The sequence below is a fragment of the Canis aureus genome, chromosome 12 (genome assembly GCF_053574225.1).
Source record: "Canis aureus isolate CA01 chromosome 12, VMU_Caureus_v.1.0, whole genome shotgun sequence".
In the NCBI taxonomy this organism is placed as follows: Eukaryota; Metazoa; Chordata; class Mammalia; order Carnivora; family Canidae; genus Canis; species Canis aureus.
The window spans coordinates 33,440,742-33,463,063 of NC_135622.1; the positions used below are offsets into that span (position 1 = coordinate 33,440,742).

Here is a 22,322-nt window from a genome sequence, read left to right on the forward strand (position 1 = left end):
AGCCAGATTTGGGACTCAATCCCGACACCCCAGCATCACGCCCTAGGCCAAAGACAGATGCTCAACTGCTGAGCTACCCAGGCATCCCTCATTATATTATTTATACATAATTTTACTATTCTCTTAATAGTAATTCTAGAATTTATAATGTGTATCTTTGACTTGTTTCAGCTTAGCAGAAATTAATACTTTTACTACTTCTGAGACAAGATATCCTTGCTGACATCTTCATCAGAGTTGTATACCATTCTGATCTGTTATCTGGGAGTAGACAGATCCTTACTGTTTATGGAAACTGACACTTGTCTGGTTTCTCTCTTTCTGGGTTCAACAGATCCAAATTCTCCCGAAGTCAAGCCATTCCCCTTTATTGGAACCCTCCCCCTGACAGATAGTTGTGTTTTCTGCCTCCCTGAGGCTTTAGAAAATCACCATCTTAACCTCCCTCTATGCTGGAGAAGGGAAAAATACTTCTGGTTTTTCTATGATAAGTTTATTGGACAACAAAATGAGGTACAATTTCATAATCAACTAACATCTCATACCTACTAATATATTAGGTTTTAAACCAAACATAATCATAGTATTTCCATGAGAAATTAATTCCAAGTTATAAACACTTATCCTTTGGGGAACTTTAAAAACCCAGTCAACTCATTATACATAATATCTGTAGAATAGCACTTTTCTTCACTTTATTTAGGGAAAGGGAAAACTGCAGAGACCAATGATAAGACCCCTCATTATTATAGGAATACTCTGGTCACTTTGCTTCAGGGTTTTCTTCAACATTAACATTTACAAATTAGTGAAAATGAGGGAATATATGCTCTCCTATGAAATTGCAAGATATTTTTGTGCCTTTGTCTTCACTAGGATACAAATGACATAGAAATAGAGGAGGGTAATAAGAGATATAATTCCCTGAGGTACACTGTGAAGTTAAAAATGCAGTTATATATACAGATGTAGGTAAGTTTTAATTTAGAGAACTTAATTTTGAGTGTTATAGTACTTAGGCCAAATAATCACAAGATAGTGTCCTGGTTTAATGAAATATTACAAAAGTTCATTATGAAATTCTTCAGACACAATGTGGTAGTAGTTTTGGCCTAGCAGCTGTGGCTTTTAATAAAATAACTGCACTGATTCTTAAATTTATCTCATTCTTCAATACCCAACTTTTGGTTCTGAGGAGAGACAATGTGGTCCAGACCTCTTACCATTCCCTATGTTCTTTAGCTTTTTTTTTTTTTTCTCTTTAGCTTTAATCCCGGACTAATATAGACTTTTACTCTGAGATTTCAAATGTGGTTGCCTCAAGTACCACTTTTTTTCTTTTTAAGATTTTATTTATTTATTTATGCATGAGAGACAGAGAGAGAGAGAGGCAGAGACACAGGCAGAGGGAGAAGGGAGCCTGACATGGGACTTGACCCGGGCCCCCAAGATCCCATCCTGGGCCAAAGGCGGCGCTAAACCGCTGAGACACCAGGGCTGTCCACCAAACACTTTTTACAAGAGGTACTAAGGGTAAATAAAATTCAAAGTAATTAGTTTTTCTTCAACACTCTTTCCTGATTCTACAGATGGAACACTTTTTTGTGTTTTAGTTTCCCTGGGTCACCATTCCTACATGTAGTCCAATAAATATTGGAATGAAGGCAGAATGACAACAAGGTATATTGTACATGGCTATCTAGCATATCGTAAGAGGAAACGTTTTTCCAAAATAATTTGTAAGTTTGGCCTGGAATCATCTGAAAACTGGAAATGATCTATAAAACAAGTCCACAGTCATAAAATATATTTTTAAAATCTGCTTTTACTCATAAGAGATTTTCTACACTTAATCATTCAAGAGCTGATTATCCAGAATGTGTAATATACAAAACCATTATTTCTTCTTTTTCTCCTTCTGCTGCCTGAGTGTTGGTCATTTCACAGTTCATTACTATTCTCTCTCTGGGAAAATAAAAGCAAATGTAGCTCCAACTAGTATTTTCAACATTCTATATAAATGTTTTGTAGGAAGGATAATAATTATTGGTTTATATGTCATTTTTCTTTAATAAGTATTTGGTTAGGTTCCACTGGACACTGGGGAAGAATTTTAAAAGTTCAAGACATTGTCCCTGCTCTTAAGGCTCTTACAATATAATTAGAGAATCAAAATTTATGTTCAATAAACCAAATATTAGTGCAAGGCAATATATATTTAAACAACAACATGAAAGAATTCTGGTCATACAAACATAGTGTACAAAGGAACTTTATTTTTTTTCTACTCCTTCTCAATACCTAATATGTGGCTTCAGCATACTCAGAAAAACAAAAGTCATTTTGATAAAATCATCATAGAATACAAGAGTACCTTCTAGACCTACAGAACTTTATGGAGCATAGCATGGACTAACAAGATTGCCACAGAAATTCTCAATAAGGTAGTGAGACTTGAATTAAATATCAAAAAATGGATGGAGTTTCAACATGAGAAAAGGGGGAATAAAGAAATTTCTGCACAAAGAAAAAAATCCCAGAATTCCAGGATTGAAGGCCCCTATATACTTTTAAATGAAATATTTCGAGCCTACAGCATATAGGAAATAATAATATGAACTCTCCTTTCCCACCAAATTTTATCAAATATTTGCTTTTTGCCATATGTGTTTCAGATCCACTTTTAAGAGGGGACACAGATTTGGCTAAAGGCATCTACATACTCTGTCATTCTCCTTCTTCAGCAGAGGTAACAACTATCCTGAATTTGGAGTTATTATTACAATTAATATTTTAAAATGTTTATCACACTTAGAAATGTGGACTATTGTTTCATGGGTCTGAAGCTAACATAAATGGTAGCATGCTTTACATATCTCCTGCCACTTTCTTGTTTTCACTAGATATTCTATTTTTTTAGATTGATGTATGTTATAGCTCTAGTTCTAGTTCATTTATTTTAACTACAATATAGTATTCCACTGTGTGATCATACAATTTACTGAACCACTCTCAGGTTGATGAACATTTAGGCTGTTTCCAATTATTTTCCTGTTATACATGATGCTTCAATGAATATTCATTTAAATGTCTCCTTATGCATTTAAGGGAGAGTTTCTTGGATATATATAGAGAGAAGTGGAATTGTTAAATGTAAGAAAAGGGCCTCTTTAGTTTTAATAGATATTGCTAAATTGTCTTCCGATGTAATTGTACCAATTTATTCTCTACTCAGTAGTGTATAAGAGTTCCCAGATCTTCCTTATCTTGCAATTCTGATGACTACACCACCGACTTGGAACTGCCAGAGTACCCTGGAGTCAATTCTTCCTGTAATCTTGCTGTGTCAGTGATGCTCCCAGATGGATCTCGTTATGAACTAGCCTGGCCTAGGCTTAGAAGAGAGATCCATCCTCTCAGAGAGAACTGGGAAAGAGTAAAGCAAGAATGGTATAATGGCTGAGGATTGCATGCACATTTTAACCATTTTTGCGTTTCCTCATATATAGCACAACCTGAATCTCAGTAAGCAAGGCTCAGTAGATGTTCAATTAACTGGATCTAATCATTAATCCTGATCTGTTTCTGTCTTTCACTTCTCTAACCTTCAATTTCCTCATCTATAAATTATGGATGATAATAATTTAAGGAATCATTCCAAAGATAAAATAAGTTATAAATGTAAAAACATGTATACCTTTTAAAAAGCAATGTAAATTAAGTGGTAAAAGATTTGAAAGCTGTTTCTGTGTCATGACTTAGTATGACCAGATAACATTGTAGCAGTTCAGAACCATTGCCAAATTTCTCATTGGCGTTCTTCTTGCAACCCTAATAAGTCCTGGTGTCCCACCTATGTCAGACTCTGCTTAGGATCACAGTAATTTTAAAAAGGTATTCCAACCTTTGTTTATCTTTATTGCTCTCAAAGAACATCAGAGGAAGCCATTTATGGTTACAGAGGCACACTTGCATTCCATTCTATTCTCTCTAGTCTTATATATAACCTCTAAACTCTTTCTCTAGAACCCAGTTTGTTGGTATTTTTGGCCATCTCCCTTCTCCCTTTCTTTCAACACTTTAAAGGTTCACTTAGCTCCTTTCTGGCTTACTTATCCTTCTCTTCTCACTTCTCCACTCATGTCTCTACTCCCCTTACCTTAAATTCTGCATACAAATATATCAAGCTAGGACAGGCTAGAAAACACTGCCTGGGAGAAGAACAGGTATTCATATCTTAATAATCATCCCAGAGCAGAAGTTCTTGTTATGGAAGTCAGTAACACTATTTTCACTTTGAATGTTTTTTAAAAAAAAGGTTCATAAACACTTTTTGCTCCTTTTAAGTTGTTCTCTCTTTCTTAAGAAGGATTGTGCAGAGGGAGAGAGAGAGAGAGAGAGAATCTCAAGCAGGCCCATCGTGGGGCTCAATCTCGTGACCCTGAGATCATGACTTGAGCAAAAATCAAGAGTCCAACGCTTAACCCACTGAGCTACCCAGACTCCCCTAAGTGGTCCTTAAAAAAAATGAAGGAAAGAAAAAGAGGTTGCTCACCATTGCTCTACACTCTCAAACTTTTCACTTGGAGTATCCCATGATTCTACCATCTTTATTTCTATGACTCACATTTACACATCATGATCTAATTGCCTTTTGCACTTCCTAAATCTGTCACTGCCCTTGTGATGTCCCCTCCTTGATGCTCTTCAAAATTAACATGCTTCAAAGTAAACTCTTATTCATTCCAAATTTAGTTTCCCTTCAGGACTTCCATATTTTCATTGTTGGCATTTTAAGAGACATGTTTATTGCCCAGGTGTAGTATTATTAGAAGAGGAAGAGAATGGGGACAAAAACACTAAGAGACTTGCACCATGTAGCAGAAAACAGACTACATTCAGATTTGCAGACATGATGTTGGATTGATTTGGAATGACTGGCAAGTGCTCTCCTTAGGTGAGAGGTAAACCCTAAATATTGGTATCAGCAACTTAAAAGTGTTACACTTTTTGGCATTAAAAGTTCATATAGGGGAGTGGAGGGAAGGGTAACTAGGTGATAGGCATTAAGGAGGGCATGTGATGTAATGAGCACTGGGTGTTATATAAGACTAATGAATCACTGAACTCTACCTCTGAAACTAATAATGCACTGTATGTTAATTAACTGAATTTATATTAAAGCAAATAAATAAAAGTTCATTTAACATTTTCAGATATTGGCGCCACATTGAGCTTGAAAAAGGCTATTTACAAACTTCATTTGGCAGCTTAGCCATTTGTAAATAAAATACAAAGCAGCAGGGAAATGGTTCATGAGTTTCCTTCCTTTTGTTATTCTATCAACACATGTTTAAACTATCCTGATGATGTCAGATGTTTAGCTGGGAAAGTTAATACTAACACATGAGTCCTGATTTAAACATATATATTTTTTAAAGTATTTTTGAGTGACCCAAATGATCAGATTCCAGGCAAAGTTTTGACTCCAATACTGAGAAGAGGTATACCTTGATCCAAATGGGCTTTGCTATGAGCTCAGACCCTGCCAATGAATCCAGCTCCTGGGCCATTGATCTGGGTCAGTCTGAGACTTGGGCTATCTATACATCACCTTGAATATGACCAGGGAGTAAAGAAATAATGGAAAACCCCTGGCAAGTTATTTGAATTATTTAACAGAGCGTTTATTGCTACCTTTTTGTCTGTTTTGATCAAGAAGACAAACCTTCAGTCCAGGTTTAAACCAAATTAGAAAATAATTAATTAATTAAAAAAACAAATTAGAGGATTTTTTTTTTCCCAAAGAGATGTATTTTCTAATTTATAAGCAGATTGCTTTATTACAGGTTTTGTTGGGAGTAGGGGTTGGAGTCCTCTGAAGGGAGGAAAAATAACTAGAACAAAGCTTCTTTAAAAAAAAGACCGGTAGGATAACAATCTGGGTAGTAATCTACTCCAGAAACAGAGTGTATGTAACCACATTTGTTCTAGACTAACTTGATCTGGTCCAACAGTGGCCTCACTCTGTATTTGGGAACAAAGGTACAGGGCAACACACTTTAACTGGGGAGATCAAAGGGGAACTGTAGGCTAAATATTATGTAAAAGGAAACCAGGGAAACACTATGCTCAAATCGATCATGGGATAAAAGATGAATACAATCAGGAGTTTCATCAATTAGATTATCTCAGCATCTCTCAATCTCTCACCCAGTCTGTATTCCACCTATACTTCCTTGCAATCCTTCCATACTTTGTCATCTATTTTTCACACAGCCTCAAGGATTAGCTGAGTCTAAAAAGGTATCAATTACCCCCTTTTAAGGGGGTGCTGCACCCCCTTAAAACCCAAAGAGCACCCCCCTTAAAATCCTGGCTTCTCAACAAGATTGGAAGTTCTTATCTATCTAAGTAAGGTTTTAGGCTTCTGTCTGACTTTTCTTTGCAAGATCTCACCTGGAAGCAATATTGGGTAGAAGTACAACAAAACCCCCTGTGTTTTTGTTGTTGTTGTTATATATGGGTTGGTGATGAGAAGATGATATCTGGTCTGATAAACTGTTGACAAGGCAGGAACTTTACAGTAGGATGCATGAGACCGGGGTTCCTGTCCCTGGCATTTTATGGCAATGAGGGTTCAAGAATGCCTCTGATGATCTGATTTAGAGGGAAGCAATTATGAGTTTGGGGGATTTTTATTCCTTTTTTTTTTATATTTTAAAGATTGTATTTCTTTATCTGAGATAGCAAGAGAGTGGCGGGGGTGGGTGGAGGGGACGGACAGAGGGAGAGGGAGAAGCAGACTCTCCGCTGAGCAGGGAGACTGATGTGGGGCTCTATTCCAGGACCCAGAGATCATAATCTGAGCCGAAGGCAGACGCTTAACCGACTGAGCCACCCAGGCACCTCCAGGGTTTTGGAGATTTTAAAAATTAGGACCCAGGGCCAGGTTTGGATTTGAGGATTGTATAATTTCAATGGCATCCCCTGGTGTCAAGCAGTACAGTGACCCTGAGTTGTTGTGGCTATAAAAAACCCTGAAAGTTTAGGCTATAATAGAGTATTCAAATAACAGATAGTTACAATTTTGCCATAGTCAACATTGACCAAACTGCATTTGGAATACTGAACTCACTTCCTGGTGCCAAATTTTAAAAAGATATTAATGAATTAAATGTGTTCATAATAAGGGAATCTAGATGAGATGTATGAAGATTATGATGTATGGGAGAATATAACTAAGAGGAGACACAATAGTAGAAAAAGGACTATGAACTTCAATAATTAGATTGGCACTCACCTCCATAATGACAGATCTGACGAAACTTTTCTGTCTCTCTCTTCCTTAATCTCTCTCTGGAATTTAACTCAGCTTGATCACTCTCTTAAAATTCCCTCCTTTGCTGCATTGATATCAATTGTACTAGTTGATGGTAAGCTGAATTTGAAGTGCAAGATGCACATGTGAAGGATAAAGAGGAAAGGGAGCAAGAGTAGGAAGGCTTTCAGACTGCAATGCATGGCTTAAAACTTGTGAAAGGAGAGAAAGAAGGAAGAAGGCCTGGGGAGGAAGAGCCTCAGTCTGCAGGGAAGCTCTGAGACTAGATCAGTGATGCCAATGGGGTGCCCCATAGCAAAGGTTGTCCAGTAGAGGAAATTGCATTGGGGAGGAATGACGGGCTGTGCTCAGTCACTGGTTGGGAGCATCTGGGGAGATTGAGACCTCTGCATGAAGGCTGTGATGGATGCCAAAGGCATGGTGGCTAGAGGCTGTCAGTAATTCACACTCCTTACAGCATATGCTTCCTTGAAGGGAATCCTAAGTGGTGCACTCCTATGGCTACCACACCATTCCATTTCCACATATCATATTGGATCTCACCTTCCTAGCCTCCTTTGCTAGATTCTCTGCCTTTGCTCACAGTTTAAATGTTGGGGTTTTCTAGGAACCCATTTTCTGCCTATTTCATTTATTTTCCCTATGAAAATTCATCTCAACCCACAATTCAAATACATGACTGAAAGGGGATGCTGAGTTCATATGTTAACTCAGACCATCTTTTTTCTTCTAGGTGGACTGCTACAATGGCCTCTGAACTATTCTCCTAACTCATCTCCAGTCCTGCCACCTGACTGCAACTCATTCTCCATCTGTAGCTGGTGGAGTATGTCTAAAGAGCAAAAGAGATCACCCTGCTCCTGTGCTGAAAACCCAACAGCACTCTTAAGAAGAAATGCCTGGATGGCTGGGTGGCTCAGCGGTTGAGCATCTGCCTTCGGCTCAGGGCTTGATCCCAGTTTTGGGATCAAGTCCCACATCAGGCTCCCTGTGAGGAGTCTGCTTCTCTCTCTGCCTCTCTCTGTGTCTCTCATGAATAAATAAAATCTTTAAAAAAGAAAATGCAAATTATTTAACATAATTTACATGCTCCTTAATGGACCAGTCCTTGCTTACCACACTAGCCTCTCCTGCTACTCTCCTTAAATAGAACTACTTGTTTCTTTGGATGTAAACACTGTACGCTTGGTATGGAGTATAGGTTTTTGCTTGCCTAATTCTCTACTTGTCTTTTAAGTCTCAGCCTAGAGGTTCCTTCCTCTGTGAAGTCTTCCATAACCTGTGAAGACTAGATTTGGTACCCTCCTATGCGATCCTAGGAACTATGTGATAAAAAGCGGGTGGACTCTTGGTTGTGAATCTATAGAAGGCAGTGAAACCCCACTTGGGTGCTAAGCATTGGAAATAATATAACAATATTTTATATATCAGAACTTGTCTCAGGGTATATCCTATATGAGATAGAAAGGAATACTATGATAAATAGTTTGGTGTGGGTGACAGTTCTCTCAAGGACATGATAGACAAATATTCTCAATCCAGTCACTCCCATCCCCCACCCCAGGCCAACCCTAGACATTTGGAAATATGTGCAGCTATTTTTGTGGTTGATGTCAGTGTGGCTGGGAGCAGTACTGAAATAGAGGACAGCCCCACACAAGGAAGAATTGTCCTACCCTAAGTGCTAATAAAACCTCCATTGAGAAATAACTGTGCTGGGACATATGCAAATTTGGGAGAACTGAATTGCTCAGAATATCAGGGTGGAAGCTGAAAGCTTACACCTGAGGACTTCCATCTCCACCTATTCCCCATGCAGAGCTCCACCTTACCTTAAGTAAATGAATATATTATTTTAAAAAATATTTAAAGAAAAATTTAAAATATATATTGGCTTGAAAAAGAGCCAAATTGTTAGCCTGATGTAGGGCTTGATTGTTAGCCTAAGTAGCACCTAACATCTCCTTCTGGCTCTGCTTCCCTGCACCCTAGGACTCATCTCATTGTAAAGGAATTATCTGAGAATTTGTCTGTAACCCAACCATGCCTTGTTACACGGTTAGAACCTAATATAGTGTTTGGAACATAACAGATACTTAATAACTCCTAAACTATGACTCTCAACATTTAAAAATTAGCCCTGACATCCTTTCTAAGTTTCAACTCTATTTTTTGTCACCAATTTTACGTTTCTAGTTGAGCATCTCCACCTTAATAGATATGAAGCAGAATCATTTACTTTGACTCAACACTAAAATCCTCCCCCAGGGATCCCTGGGTGGCGCAGCGGTTTGGCGCCTGCCTTTGGCCCAGGGCGCGATCCTGGAGACCTGGGATCGAATCCCACGTCGGGCTCCCGGTGCATGGAGCCTGCTTCTCCCTCTGCCTATGTCTCTGCCTCTCTCTCTCTCTGTGACTATCATAAATAAATAAAAATTAAAAAAAATAAATAAATAAAAAAATAAAATCCTCCCCCAAATAACCCTAATACCTCCTACTATGGTAAATACTATCACCCTCTTGGGACCTTCCTGTTGTCTAAGCCTACACATCACCCATTGTTTGCCTGCTTCCTCACCCCTTCAAACCTTCAATTCCACCTTCTAATGATCTTTGTGTTCTTTCTCTTCTCTCTGGCTTCAGCATCCTTGGCTTTAAATCAGGTTCTCTTATATATATTATTGCATTTGTTTCCTAAATAATATCTCCATGCCCATCCCCATGACTGTCATCCTTTAAAACCTAAAATAGGTGGGTGGGAGATTGGGTTAAATAGGCGATGGGGCTAAGGAGTACGCTTGTCATGATGAGCATCGAGGGATGTATGAAATGGTTGAATCACTATATTGTACGCCTGAAATTAATCTAACCCTGTAAAAAAAAAAAATAGTTACACTTATACCAATAAATAAATAAATAAATAAATAAATAAATAAAACATTCTAAAAAATATTCAAAATAATAGTAATTAGTATTTTGTGGGCTTGCTGTGGCCCAGGCACTACTGACTTTAAAATGTATTTTATTTATTTATGTTTAATGATTTATTTATTTATTTATTTATTTATTTATTTATTTATTTAAGGGACAGAGGGAGAGAAAGCATGAGTGGGTAGAGGCGCAGAGAGAATCTCAAGCTGACTCCCTGCTGAAGGTGGAGTCTAACTCAGGGCTTGACCCCATGACCAAGGAGATCATGACCTGAGCTGAAACCAAGAGTCAGATGCTTAACTGACTGAGCCACCCAGGTGCTCCTTAACATACATTTTAGTTTTATCTCCAGAGCAGCCCCATTTTGAAATAACTTTTGAAGGTCATTCAGTAGGGGACAGAGATAAGATATGAATCAGGTAGGTAGCCTGCCTGGCTCAGAGCTGTGCTAGACTAGGCTATATAACATCCTGGAACTCTCTGTCTTTGCTTCACATATGTCTGGGTCTGATTCTCCTCCTCTCATGGATGACCTGGTTGTAGGGTCTTTTTCTGAGCTAAGGCTTGCTCCATGTTCCTTTCTCAGAGCTCTTGGCATACTGAAATGTGAGTGGTGATTATGAAGTCAGTAAACCAAAGAAGCAGATCCAACGGGTGGTTAGACAGAAGTCCGAGACTAAAACTGAAAGTTGGTACAGAGACTAAAGAATCCCTAAGCTACAGACTGATGAAGGATGGGCTAAGAGAAGGGTGGTCTGGATATACTGTCCATCTTGGCCTTTACCTGCTCCCTACAGTGTGATGCTTACATAGGTGGGTGCTTTAAGGGGGTAGGGCTAAGCAGTCAGCCTGGAGTGTATGCCCTCCCCTTTACTTCTCTGGCTAACTCCAACACATTCTTTAAGATTTAGCTTTAACATCCTTCCTATATATCAGTTTTGTGAGACTGCAAACCCCCTGAGAGCAAGGCACTGTGGTTTTCTTCTCTATTTTCTGTACCACTAGAATCTAATAATCTTTGACTCTTTTTTTTTTTTCTTTTGAGGTTAATCGTTGACTCTAAATGCATGACAAGGAGGCAGGTATTGATTTAGCATAAGAGAAATTTTAAAAAGTATACCGTAAAGCAGAGTATGGGTTAGTGGCTAAGAGGAGTCAGGCCTTTGTGTCTTATCCTCTGCTCAAATTTCAACTTCCTTAAAAAAAAAAAAAAAAAAAAAAATTTCAACTTCCTTTAGTTTGAGCCAGTTTAATCTGCCTATACCTCAAAAAATAATGATAATACCTATGTCATCAAGTTGTTGTGAAAATTAAATGAGATAATACACGGAAATACTTGGCTCAGTTCCTGGCACTGTGTAGGCACTTGGTAATGTTAGATGTGACTATTGTTTTTGTTGTTATTATGATCATTCTCTAGCACTATCTTATAACAAGGTGAGTTGCTTTGGGGAGCAGTGAATTTCCTTTTACTGAAGGTATTCAACTAGCAATAAACTCAGGAAAGATGGTATAGATGCAGTTCTTGAATTGAAAAGAGTAGATGACTTCTAAGGATGTTTCTAATCATAGAAGAGGGAAGCTATTTCTCGGATTCAAAGAAAGTGTGATCATTAGTGTTACTTCTAGCAACGTTGAGGAGCATTGGAATAGGAAAAACAAAGACATCAGATTTGGCATCTGCATGTATATTGTACAAAAAACAAAATATTTTATGCTTTGTGAACAGTTAATTGCAAAAGCCTTTTTATTTATGCTGTAACCCTATGGCAAATCAGGCCCTTACATGAAAATCAATCCTTTTTCAAAAGGACTAGCTTGGCCTTGCCAAAATGGAACAAACAAAACCTTAAAGACCGGTTCAGCCCTACTGAAATGTCTTTTCTCTTTGAAAGAAGTCTATTAGTGATGCAAATGCAGTTATCTGCACAGATGATAATCCCAGCAAACAAAACAGTGAAACCATTACCAGGTTCTTGTGCTGAGAATTTGGCTTTCCTGTATTGAAAAGGCAGAGAAAAAGAGCAGAACTGATTCCTATTTGGGATAGTTTATTAGGTCTGCTTATCTGAATCCTGGACTAATTATTCTCATGTTTGGCTTAAAGAGACCAAACAATTCTTCAAATGTGGACAAGAAATGTGGACAAGAAAGGCTTGCAGTCTGGGTTCCCAGCAAGTGCCATAAACAGGCAAAAGCAGGAATGGAGTAACATTTATATTCAGGAGTTTAATTCTCAAGATACCAGAGCCTTAAGGTAAGATCTATCATGGGTAGAAAAAACAAAACAAAACAAAACAAAAAAACCCACGATAAGGACTCATATAGCAGTAATTTAAGTTATATGCACGTATTAACTGATGCTTTAATTAAAAATGAAGACAATTGTAAGGTTACTTGAGTAGGCGAAGAGATGGTCATTTCCCAACATCTTCTAGTCAACAGATACTCAGATAAACAACTTCTTTGAGAACTTAATAAATATGCAATCTTACTGTAGGCAAAGTTGATTATACTTATTTTATCCTTAAGAGGTTTGGGCATTAGGGAACACTAGTGGTCAGAAGGTGTGGTGCCTATGGATATTAGGAAGACATTTCTGAAACAAGACTCCAAGTGGTACCGTCCAAGTGGCCATCGATTAAAGCTTGATTAAAGCTTTTGGAAAGGCCTAGTGGACAATGTATTGAGAACAGAAAATTAACCCATGTTCACATGCTTGCCTGCACAGGGAGTAACAGTTGGAGCTGGTGTCCACATAGATTGGCTGTTAATGCTCACAATCTGGGTCTCACGCAGGGTGGGGTTGTGGGTAGGTCAACCAAAGAGCTTCCGCATCATCCTTATGTTTACACGTCAGGTGCAGGACGGATCTTGTTCACGCTCCACCCTCCACAACCTCTCCCTCGCAAGGTTGCTCCACAGCTTGGGCTGTCCCCGCCCGGGTCTTTGATAATCCAGCGTCTCTGGAGAAGAAGGTCAATCACTGCTTTAGTTCTAGGCTCTGCCTGCTTCCCACGCCCTCCACTGGGGCTGGCGGGCGGCCTCGCAGCGTGTTTTTCCCCCAGAGCTTCCCACGCCCTCTCCACTCCACACGCCTCCTGGCTGCTCTCCGGGCCTGCCCTCTTCTGCACCTCGGGCCCGGGCCCAGTGTCGGGTATCCAAGCTAGCACGGCTCACTCCTCTCAGGGGCTCTCCTCATGGCCACTCCTTCTCTGCAATCCCGGAAAATCTCCGATGCTCGGCTGTGTCCTAGGTATAGATGCTTAAAAAAAATAAATAAATTGGGGACACTGGCTGTCTTGCAAATTAAAACTATACCAGCTGCTTACGGTTGGGACGTTGAGAGGGCAACAACATCCAACTTTGCCGTTCGGGTGAATCAGCAGCGAACGGGAGCTACTTTCCACCACCCCACGGCCCCCTGGGGCAGGCACGCCCTCGGGAACGCGACGCGGGAGCGGGGCCCCCGGCGGCCTGGCCGCCCCGCCGCTCGCCCGCCCGCCCACGCCCGGCAGGCGCGCGGAGCGGGAGCCGGAGCCGGAGCCGGAGCCGGAGCGCGCACGGGGCCGCACGCGCGCGGGGCCGGGGAGCGCTCCCTCCGGGATCGCGGCTGCGCAGTCGGGCCGGAGCCGGGAAAAGGGGGAGGAGGGTGGAGGAGCCGGAGTAAGGGGAGGGGGAGGAGCGGCGAAGGCGGAAGCCATGTTGGAGTTGCACCCCGAGCGAGGGGCTGCGAGCGTTCTCCTCTCCTTGTGGGTGTGACCCGGGTTCGGCGCGGCGGCGGGCTGCGGGGGCGGGGACGGTTAGCCTGGGCGGCGGCGGCGGCGGCGTGAGAGGAGCGGCGGCGGCGGCCGCAGCGTGGAGCCGGCCGATTGTGACCACCGGGGGAGCAGGGGGCCGGCCGCGGCTCCCACTCTCCGTGTGGCCCCCTGAGCGCCCCCCCTCCCCGGCCCGGGAGGGAGGCGGGGGGCACCCGGGGCCCGCCATGAACCCCGGCTTCGATCTGTCCCGCCGGAATCCGCAGGAGGACTTCGAGCTGATTCAGCGCATCGGCAGCGGCACCTACGGCGACGTCTACAAGGTAAAGGCGAGGGGCCGCGCGCCGCGGAGGCCGCGGGGTCGGGACCCGCCGCGGGGAGGGCGGGGGGCGCCGCCGCCGCCGTCTGGGCGCCCGCGTCCGCGCTGCCCCTCTGAGGGAGACGCGGGCGCCCGGGAGCTGTGGGGGAGGAGGAGGAGCAGGAGCAGGAGCTGGAGCTGGAGCTGGAGCTGGAGCGGGCGCCCGGGGCTCCGCTGCCTTGGAACGAACAAAGGGCCAAGCGGGTAACCCCGAGACCTCGGGGCGCTTACCTGAGCGCTTCCCTGGACGCGAGCGGGCCGCTCTCCTCAGCACAGCGCGGAGTGGGGCTTGTCGTTTGTTGCATTGACAGGGTCAGTGCGACGGCCCCGCTGGCGGGGCGTTTGGCGTATGTCAAACCTGTGTGCGTCCGACGGAGCTGGGACGGCCCGCTGGGTAGGTCTGCCGCTACTGCCCCCCACCCCCGGGCCGGCAGTAGTTACCACTGCCACAGCCGCCCCCCTCAGCCTTTTGCCTCTTAGCATCCGCATGCCATCTTTTAATTTTCCAAGTAAAAAAAAAAAATTTTTTTTCCCCAAGTAATGACTTTCGTTAGTTAAAGAGATCTCGTTAGTATAATTTTTCTTTCTTTTTTTTTTTTTTACCCCTGTTTTGGAGGAAAAAGCAACTTTGTTTTCTCCAGATGGAATTGGACTATGATGCCTCATTAAACTTGTTTTTGTCAGTGACACAGAAGATTCAGCCTTTTTTTTTTTTTTTTTTAAAGCGAATTGAATACTCAGGAAAGGTAGTGGCTTGACTAGGTTAGAATTCAAAGGGTATTAGTCGTACAGCATTCCTGTTGTAGAGGGACCCCTTTTAAATGTGGGAGATAAATCACTCTTTCCCTGGCCAGCTCAACTCTTGGCCTCGCAGAGACTGCCAGGAAGCGGATAGTGCCAAATGTGGCAGCAGTCTTGATTTAGTTGTGTATCTTCTTACTGGTGACTGGAGTGGAACTCCTCTTGTTTCACATGACATCTGAGGATGCACAGAGAAACTTAATTTTACTTTGGAAAGTTTAGTCCTAGCTAAACTTTTTGCCCGTGGTTTAGCAGTAGGTTTTTGGCTTTTACTTCAGTAAAACACGTATGTCCACTCACAATGCAGCTAGGATTCTGCATTTGTTTTGTTTCGTGGTTGATTCGCCTTCTGTCATCATTTGTCTCGTCAGTTTTTCTCATAAGATAGTATAGGCGGTTTGTGTACACCTGTTGTGTATAAGGTACTGGACATGTAAGCACTTGGGTTGTAGCAGGAAAAGAGACCTATTCCTAAGTCTTACTTGGAGTTTATATTTCTGAGGGAGCAAGAAGAACATTAAACGACCATTTGGGTAATTATTTTATTGCAGTTTTATTTTGTGCTGCCCAGGAGAAAAGAAGATTAGGATTAGGGTTATGAATGCAGAAACAGGAGGACCTGATCTCCTTTGGGGAGTCAGAGGCAGTGGGGAGAGAAGATTATGCCAGATAGAGCATAATCTGAGAAGGCTGTGAGGACCCAAGGAACCAGGGTAAGGATTTGAAAGACCTCAGTGGCCTGAACAGTCAGGAGAATAGATCATACAGGCCTCTTAGGTCCCTTAAGGAGGTCAGATTTTTCTCTAGGGCAATGGGGAGCCATTGCAGGGTTTTATGTAGAGGAGTAAAATTAGATTTAAAAGATCTACTTTACTGGAGTGTAGATTGGAGAGGAAAAGAACAGTTAGGCAGCCATTGTAATAGTCCAGGTAAGAATAACCGTGGCTGTTTTGGAATTGGTAGTGATTATGAAAGTTGAAGCGAATGGATCCAAGTAGATTAGAGCTGGTTAAGGGAGTCTAATTACATTCAGTTGGGGACACCTGAGTGGTTCAGTAGTTGAGCGTCTGCCTTCCGCTCAGGGCATGATCCTGGACTGGAGTCCCAAGATCGAGTCCCACATCAGGCTCCCTCTGCCTGTGTCTCTGCCTCTCTCTCTCTCTCTCTCTCTGTCTCTCATGAATAAATAAAATCTTTCAAAAAAATTACATTCAGTTGAAAAGTTAACTAAACTTTAATGTGTCAGTCCTAGGTGGCAGTGTGTACAGTAAGTTCTTTTCAAGTTCTTTACAAAAATAATTGGCCATGTATTTACTATATTTAGAAAAAACAGCTGGTAGTTAAGCCACATGATTAAAAAGTAAAAAAAATTAAAGCCTGTAATTTCCTGAGGACATCTAAGTCCAATACAGGTATAAGTTGATTACTCTTGTCATCTGTTTAAGGTAATGATAATGAGAACTAACATTTATGGAGTGCTTATTATTTGCTAGGCACTGCTCTAAGATTTTCCATGTATTAATTTATTTACTCCTTGCAGCAACCCTATGAAATAGGTGCTCTTATTAATTCCATTTTGCATTTGAGGAAATTGAGGCACAGGTAAATTGCAGTAATTTGCCAGAGTTGGCAAGTGGCAAAGCCACAGTTTGAACCTTAGCCTTTAGAGACTGCATTTAAAAAAAATTTTTTTTTTTAAATTTAAGTCAGAGAGCACAAGCAGGGGAGGAAGAGAGGGAGAAGGACAAGCAGACTCCCCACGGACTGGATCCCAGGACCCTGAGATCATAACCAGAGCAGAAGTAAAATGCTTAACTGACTGAACCACCCAGGCCACCCAAGACTGCATTCTTAATAATAGCAGTACTGCCTCTATAAAGATGGGATATGAGCAGATAGCATATTACTGAGTTTCCAGTGGAGAAATTAAGGCACAACTGTAGTTCAGCACATTGAGTTGTAGCCACTCTGTGAGAGTGGATCTTTAAGTAGTAGTTGGAATACCTAACTCCTGCTGTGCAGCCAGGGCTCATTGTTTTTGTAGAGTCTGCCAAGTGGACATCAGATAATAGATGCTTGATCCCTGCCTGCCAGACTCTTCCCATACCAAGGGCCCAAAGCAGAGAAACTCCGTGTGGTTTTTGGCATCATACCCCCTCCTTGCTAAATAACCCAAAGCTTAAGCTTTTTGTATTTTTGTCTGTAATCATGTCCATGTATAAAGATAACAGATTTTTTGTATTTGTTTTGCTGTTTTAGATTTTTCTTATTTATACAAATTGTGTTGATTAGAGAGGAGTGCATTAGAGGATTTGTTTTCAAAAGCCAGTATGTATAATTTGCTCCTTAATTTGTGTTTAGGTGCTAAAAATGGAATGATCACATTAAGTAAATAAGAGATCTAATTATTTATAGTCATTCTTAGAAGGTGGGTGTTTCAAGGGATTTTTATTTTAAAAACTATCCTACCCAATGAAATAATACGCTTACTTAAGGTGGCATGGTTTAGTTAAAAAGCACTGAAGTAGAATGTGGAAGATCTAAAATTTATTAGCTATGTGGCCTTGTAAAATTAGCTAGCGCCTCAGCTCTTTTGTTGTGAAGGTGTTATCGCTCATATGCCTTTCTGTTTTTGGTGTTAGATAAATGACTTGAGTTTTACTCAACAAATAAGTTTTCATTTTTTCTAGACTGAAAAATATACATAAATATAGTATACATTTTCTCTGCACTATCTTAAAGTACGTGGAAAATACAGTTTAAAAAAACGGTCATACTTTTAAATGTCCTGTAACTATGCCCTTCATCTGTGAGATGAAGTATTTGTAGCAGGGGTTATCTAGGGAACTAAGACTTGACTAGAGAGCTCAATGGTTGGGCCTCAGGAGGCCCGGGAAGCCCTCTGAAATTAATAGGTTTAATATTGTGTGCGTGTGTTTTTCTGTAGAGATGGCTTATAGCATTCATTACATTTACAAAAAAGAAAAGAATGAATAACCTCTAGGTTTGTCATTTCAAAGAGTTCTCTTGGAGATATTAGGTAGTCTTATGCCAGATCACATTATCAACATCTGTCTACATTAATAGGATTTTCACAGGCAGTTTTTCAGTTGGATTGGTCTTATTCCTCCCCATGTCCTGATGTTTTTCTAGATTTATTGCTAGAGACCAGCAGAAGATACTAAAGCTGGAGATGGGGTAAGGCAAGGAAGTTTGAAGGACCAGTCTTAATGTTTCTGCAGAAGTATCTGGTCTAGTCTTAAGACTTAACTTTGATCCCTGTGAACGATTCCCAGTTGTCTCCAGCTTATGCTTCCTCTTGAGCTCTCCCCATTGTCTCCACCTGACCTCTTCACAGACTACATCTGCCTCCGAATGGGCCTTTCCTTGTATCCCACTTTTGTCAAAAGCTCCAACTGTTGATAGTTTGCTAAGGCTTGGGGCATTGGAATCATCTCTTATCCTGGACAGGAGTGTAGGCATTTCAAAATGTGGTTGGGAAGCTCCAGGAAAAGGATTACTCTGAGTATACTAAAGGTTCAGAAGTCATATGGTAAAGAAACTGGTTAAGTGTTGCTTAACCAGCAAACTCCAAACTTACTTGACTGTGGGATTCTTTTTCTTTGTAATACATATTGCTTGTTCTTAGAATTTGTGCCTTGTAGAGAACATGCTTTGGAAATGTCGATACTGATTTTATCTGTGTGTGTTTGGAAGCCATTGCTGGTGAAGCAGAGGCTGCAATGTTGCTAAGCTCCAAAGTAACATTCACATGGTACTGTATGTAAACAGAGTCTCTGTGAAAGCTGACTGAAGAAAAATGGAAGATTGGGCAGTGAAATCAGGAAATTAATTTGTTCAAGCATTTAGTGAATTGTGTTTGCTTATTTGTAGTTCTGTATCTTTTCAAGGTGTTCTGATTAGTATCATCAAAGACTAATTCTTTCATTATAGTCAGTGTTTATAAGACTGGAAAACTCAGTTCTGAAACCTGTTGAGAAACATGAACACCTTAAGCATTTAGAAAAGAATAGCTGAAGTAAAATACAGTATGATCAGGAGTATGCTTATTTTTTTACTTTCATGGAGGACAAAGTCTGGAGGATCCTGAGGAAATGGTCCTAAACTTCAGAAACATTGTTTGTGCATTTAAGGTAAATTAAGGTAGAATTTTCCAGCATCGGTATTTATTTGAGATGGAAAGTGACAGTGGAATGGATTGTGAGATAGTTTCTCTTGAGAGCTTTATTTATTTATTTATTCTTAAGATTTTATTTGTTTATTCATGACAGAGAGAGAGGGAGGGAGAGGGAGAGAGAGAAAGGCAGAGGCACAGGCAGAGGGAGAAGCAGGCTCCATGCAGGGAGCCCAATGTGTGGGACTCCATCCCCGGTCTCCAGGATCACACCCCGGGCTGCAGGCGGTGCTACACCGCTTGGCCACTGGGGCTGCCCTCTCTTGAGAGCTTTAAAAATACAAAACAGGTTATCTGACTTTAATATGGATCTGATTCCCTGAAGGAAGTGTTTGATTTGATGTGTATATGTATTTACTTGTGAAAGAACATCTAATACATTATTTTGCATTGAGAGTGAATAGTTGCTAGTTCTCTTGAGAGTACAAGGAACAACCGTCGTACATAGAATAGCTATAATATGAAAGGAAATGTGTTAGGGACTGTGAGTGGAGTAGCAAAAATGACAAGACATGGCACTTGGTATTTATAGGGACATAAAACGTGTACCTATTTTAGCTATCATAGTTTGAGATCAAAACCTTGTTGATTTCTTTTCTAGAGTATTAACACTCTTACTGGCTGAGATTGTCTAGACACTCCATAATCTGAACAGCCGACCTCTCTGTAGCTTATTAGTAAAGTGGTTTAAGAGCTGGGTGAGCTGGGTTCTGGAGTCAGACTGCCTGGCTTCAGCAAGTGTTAGCCATTTACTTTCATTCTTTTCTCTGTGCCTCAGTTTATTCAGTTGTAAAGTAGCAATGCTTAGAATAGTGTTTAGGACTGTGCCTGGCACACAAGACTCTGTAATCATTAATTGCTTCTATGGTCTAGTATTACTTACTATTATGTATTTTTCCTGCTACTGCCCTAACATACCCTGCTTCTCATGTACCTGCCTTAGGGTTTTTGTACTTGGTGTTCTGTGCCTGAATTCTGCCCTCCCCCAATAGCTGCATGGTTTGCTTCTTCTGTTCCCTTGGGTCTCAACTCAAATGTCACCTTTCAATGTGTTTTTCCTTACCACCCTATAGGAAACAGCACCCCACTCATTTTCTCTCATTAGCAGGAATGGATCTAGATTTTGTGGAGCCTGGAGTTTATACAGCTTTGAGGGCTCTCATTAAGTAAATAAATAAATTAGAATAACAAATTTGGTATGAAAGTGAGTATTTATTTAGAATGAGAAAAGGTGTCCCAACAAAATGCTGTAACCTTAGAGTCAGGTCCTTTTCTTCTGAGATTTCTTTATGTATTTACTCAGAAATGCTCCCATAAAATGCTGCCTATTAGCATCCTGGCTGCTACTGGTCACCTCCTATGGCATTCTGCATGTCCTAGTGATTCTCAGCACTCAGAGAGGCTCATGCAAGTGAGGGAGGCTGAACTTTTTTAAGTTGTTAGCTTTATAGAAAATTTACCTCTGCTCTTTACCTAATTTTCATTTTTATTATGACATCTGTCACCTTATATTTAGTTGTGTATTACCTTTCTCTTCCCACCATAGTTGAAATCCGGGAAGCTGATGGCTTTATTCTGTTCATGCTGTGTTCTAGAGCCTAGAAGAGTAACTGGCCCATATTAGACTCTCAGTGCATATTTGTGGAATGAGTGAATGAACTGACATGAAGAGGACAAACCATATGCTACGTGAATTTAGAGAAAGGAAATCGTTTCTGATTGGGATAAATCATAGGTTTTACAGAGAGGACATTGGGATTGACCTAGAGTTCTGGCATAGTGGGTACAGAATGAATTAAGCATTTTGAATTATTATTAGGCCTAAAGTAAATCAGTAGGCCTCATGTATCTTTTGCATATTAAGTGATGGTCATACCTATTTTGTGCATATGAAGACACTGTCATTTTAAACCAAAGACCTTTAGTGACTAGTGAATGTATGTAGCTGTTACATATGGTTTTATTTTGTTTTGTTTTTAATAGTATTAGGATTTTAGGAGAGGATTTTTTTTATTGGAATTCAATTTGCCAACATATAGAATAACACCCAGTGCTCATCCCATCAAGTGCCCCCCTCAGTGCCCGTCACCCAGTCACCCTCACCCCCCGCCCAACTCCCTTTTACCACCCTTGTTCGTTTCCCAGAGTTAGGAGTCTCTCGTGTTCTGTCTCCCTTTCTGATATTTCCCACTCATTTTTTTCTCCTTTCCCCTTTATTCCCTTTCACTATTTTTTATATTCCCCAAATGAATGAGACCATATAATGTTTGTCCTTCTCCGATTGACTTATTTCACTCAGCATAATACCCTCCAGTTCCATCCACGTTGAAGCAAATGGTGGGTATTTGTCGTTTCTTTCTTTTTTTTTTTTTTTAAGATTTTACTTATTCATTCATGAGATACACAGAGAGAGGCAGAGACATAGGGAGAGGGAGAAGCAGGCCCTGGCAGGGAGCCCGATGTGGGACTCGATCCCCAGACCCCGGGATCAGGATCCGAGCCGAAGGCGGATGCGCAACTGCTGAGCCACCGAGGTGTCCCATATTTGTCGTTTCTAATAGCTGAGTAATATTCCGTTGTATACATATACCACATCTTCTTTATCCATTCATCTTTCGATGGACACCGAGGCCCCTTCCACAGTTTGGCTATTGTGGATATTGCTACTATAAACATTGGGGTGCGGGTGTCCCGGCGTTTCACTGCATCTGTATCTTTGGGGTAAATCCCCAGTAGTGCAATTGCTGGGTCGTAGGGCAGATCTATTTTTGACTCTTTGAGGAACCTCCACACAGTTTTCCTGAGTGGCTGCACAGTTCACATTCCCACCAACAGTGCAAGAGGGTTCCCCTTTCTCCACATCCTCTCCAACATTTGTTGTTTCCTGCCTTGTTAATTTTCCCCATTCTCACTGGTGTGAGGTGGTATCTCATTGTG

The 22,322-nt window shown here is 41.1% G+C and overlaps 1 protein-coding gene, 1 long non-coding RNA gene and 1 other non-coding gene across 8 annotated transcripts in view; 1 reads left to right on the forward strand and 2 right to left on the reverse strand.

Moving 5' to 3' along the window:
* Nucleotides 1–2,289: 2,289 nt before the first annotated feature.
* Nucleotides 2,290–2,364, reverse strand: LOC144281428 (small nucleolar RNA SNORD59). The gene has a single exon (XR_013349962.1). It is a non-coding gene; the product is annotated as a small nucleolar RNA SNORD59 (small nucleolar RNA).
* A 9,943-nt stretch (nucleotides 2,365–12,307) lies between these two features.
* On the reverse strand, nucleotides 12,308–15,059 carry LOC144280950 (uncharacterized). Its single transcript, XR_013349394.1, has 2 exons — nucleotides 14,621–15,059; nucleotides 12,308–13,538 (listed from the first exon to the last, which is right to left on the reverse strand). It is a non-coding gene; the product is annotated as an uncharacterized LOC144280950 (long non-coding RNA).
* MAP4K3 (mitogen-activated protein kinase kinase kinase kinase 3) overlaps nucleotides 14,086–22,322 on the forward strand; it is a 187,513-nt gene continuing 179,276 nt past the window's right edge. For 3 of the 6 annotated variants that reach the window (XM_077843521.1, XM_077843522.1, XM_077843523.1), the window contains exon 1: nucleotides 14,090–14,354. In XM_077843521.1, the coding sequence (XP_077699647.1) occupies nucleotides 14,259–14,354 (96 nt within the window). In that variant the 5' untranslated portion in view covers nucleotides 14,090–14,258. Of the gene's footprint in view, nucleotides 14,355–22,322 lie in introns of all 6 variants that reach the window. The other 3 variants (XR_013349392.1, XM_077843524.1, XM_077843526.1) reach the window with 3 other exon arrangements.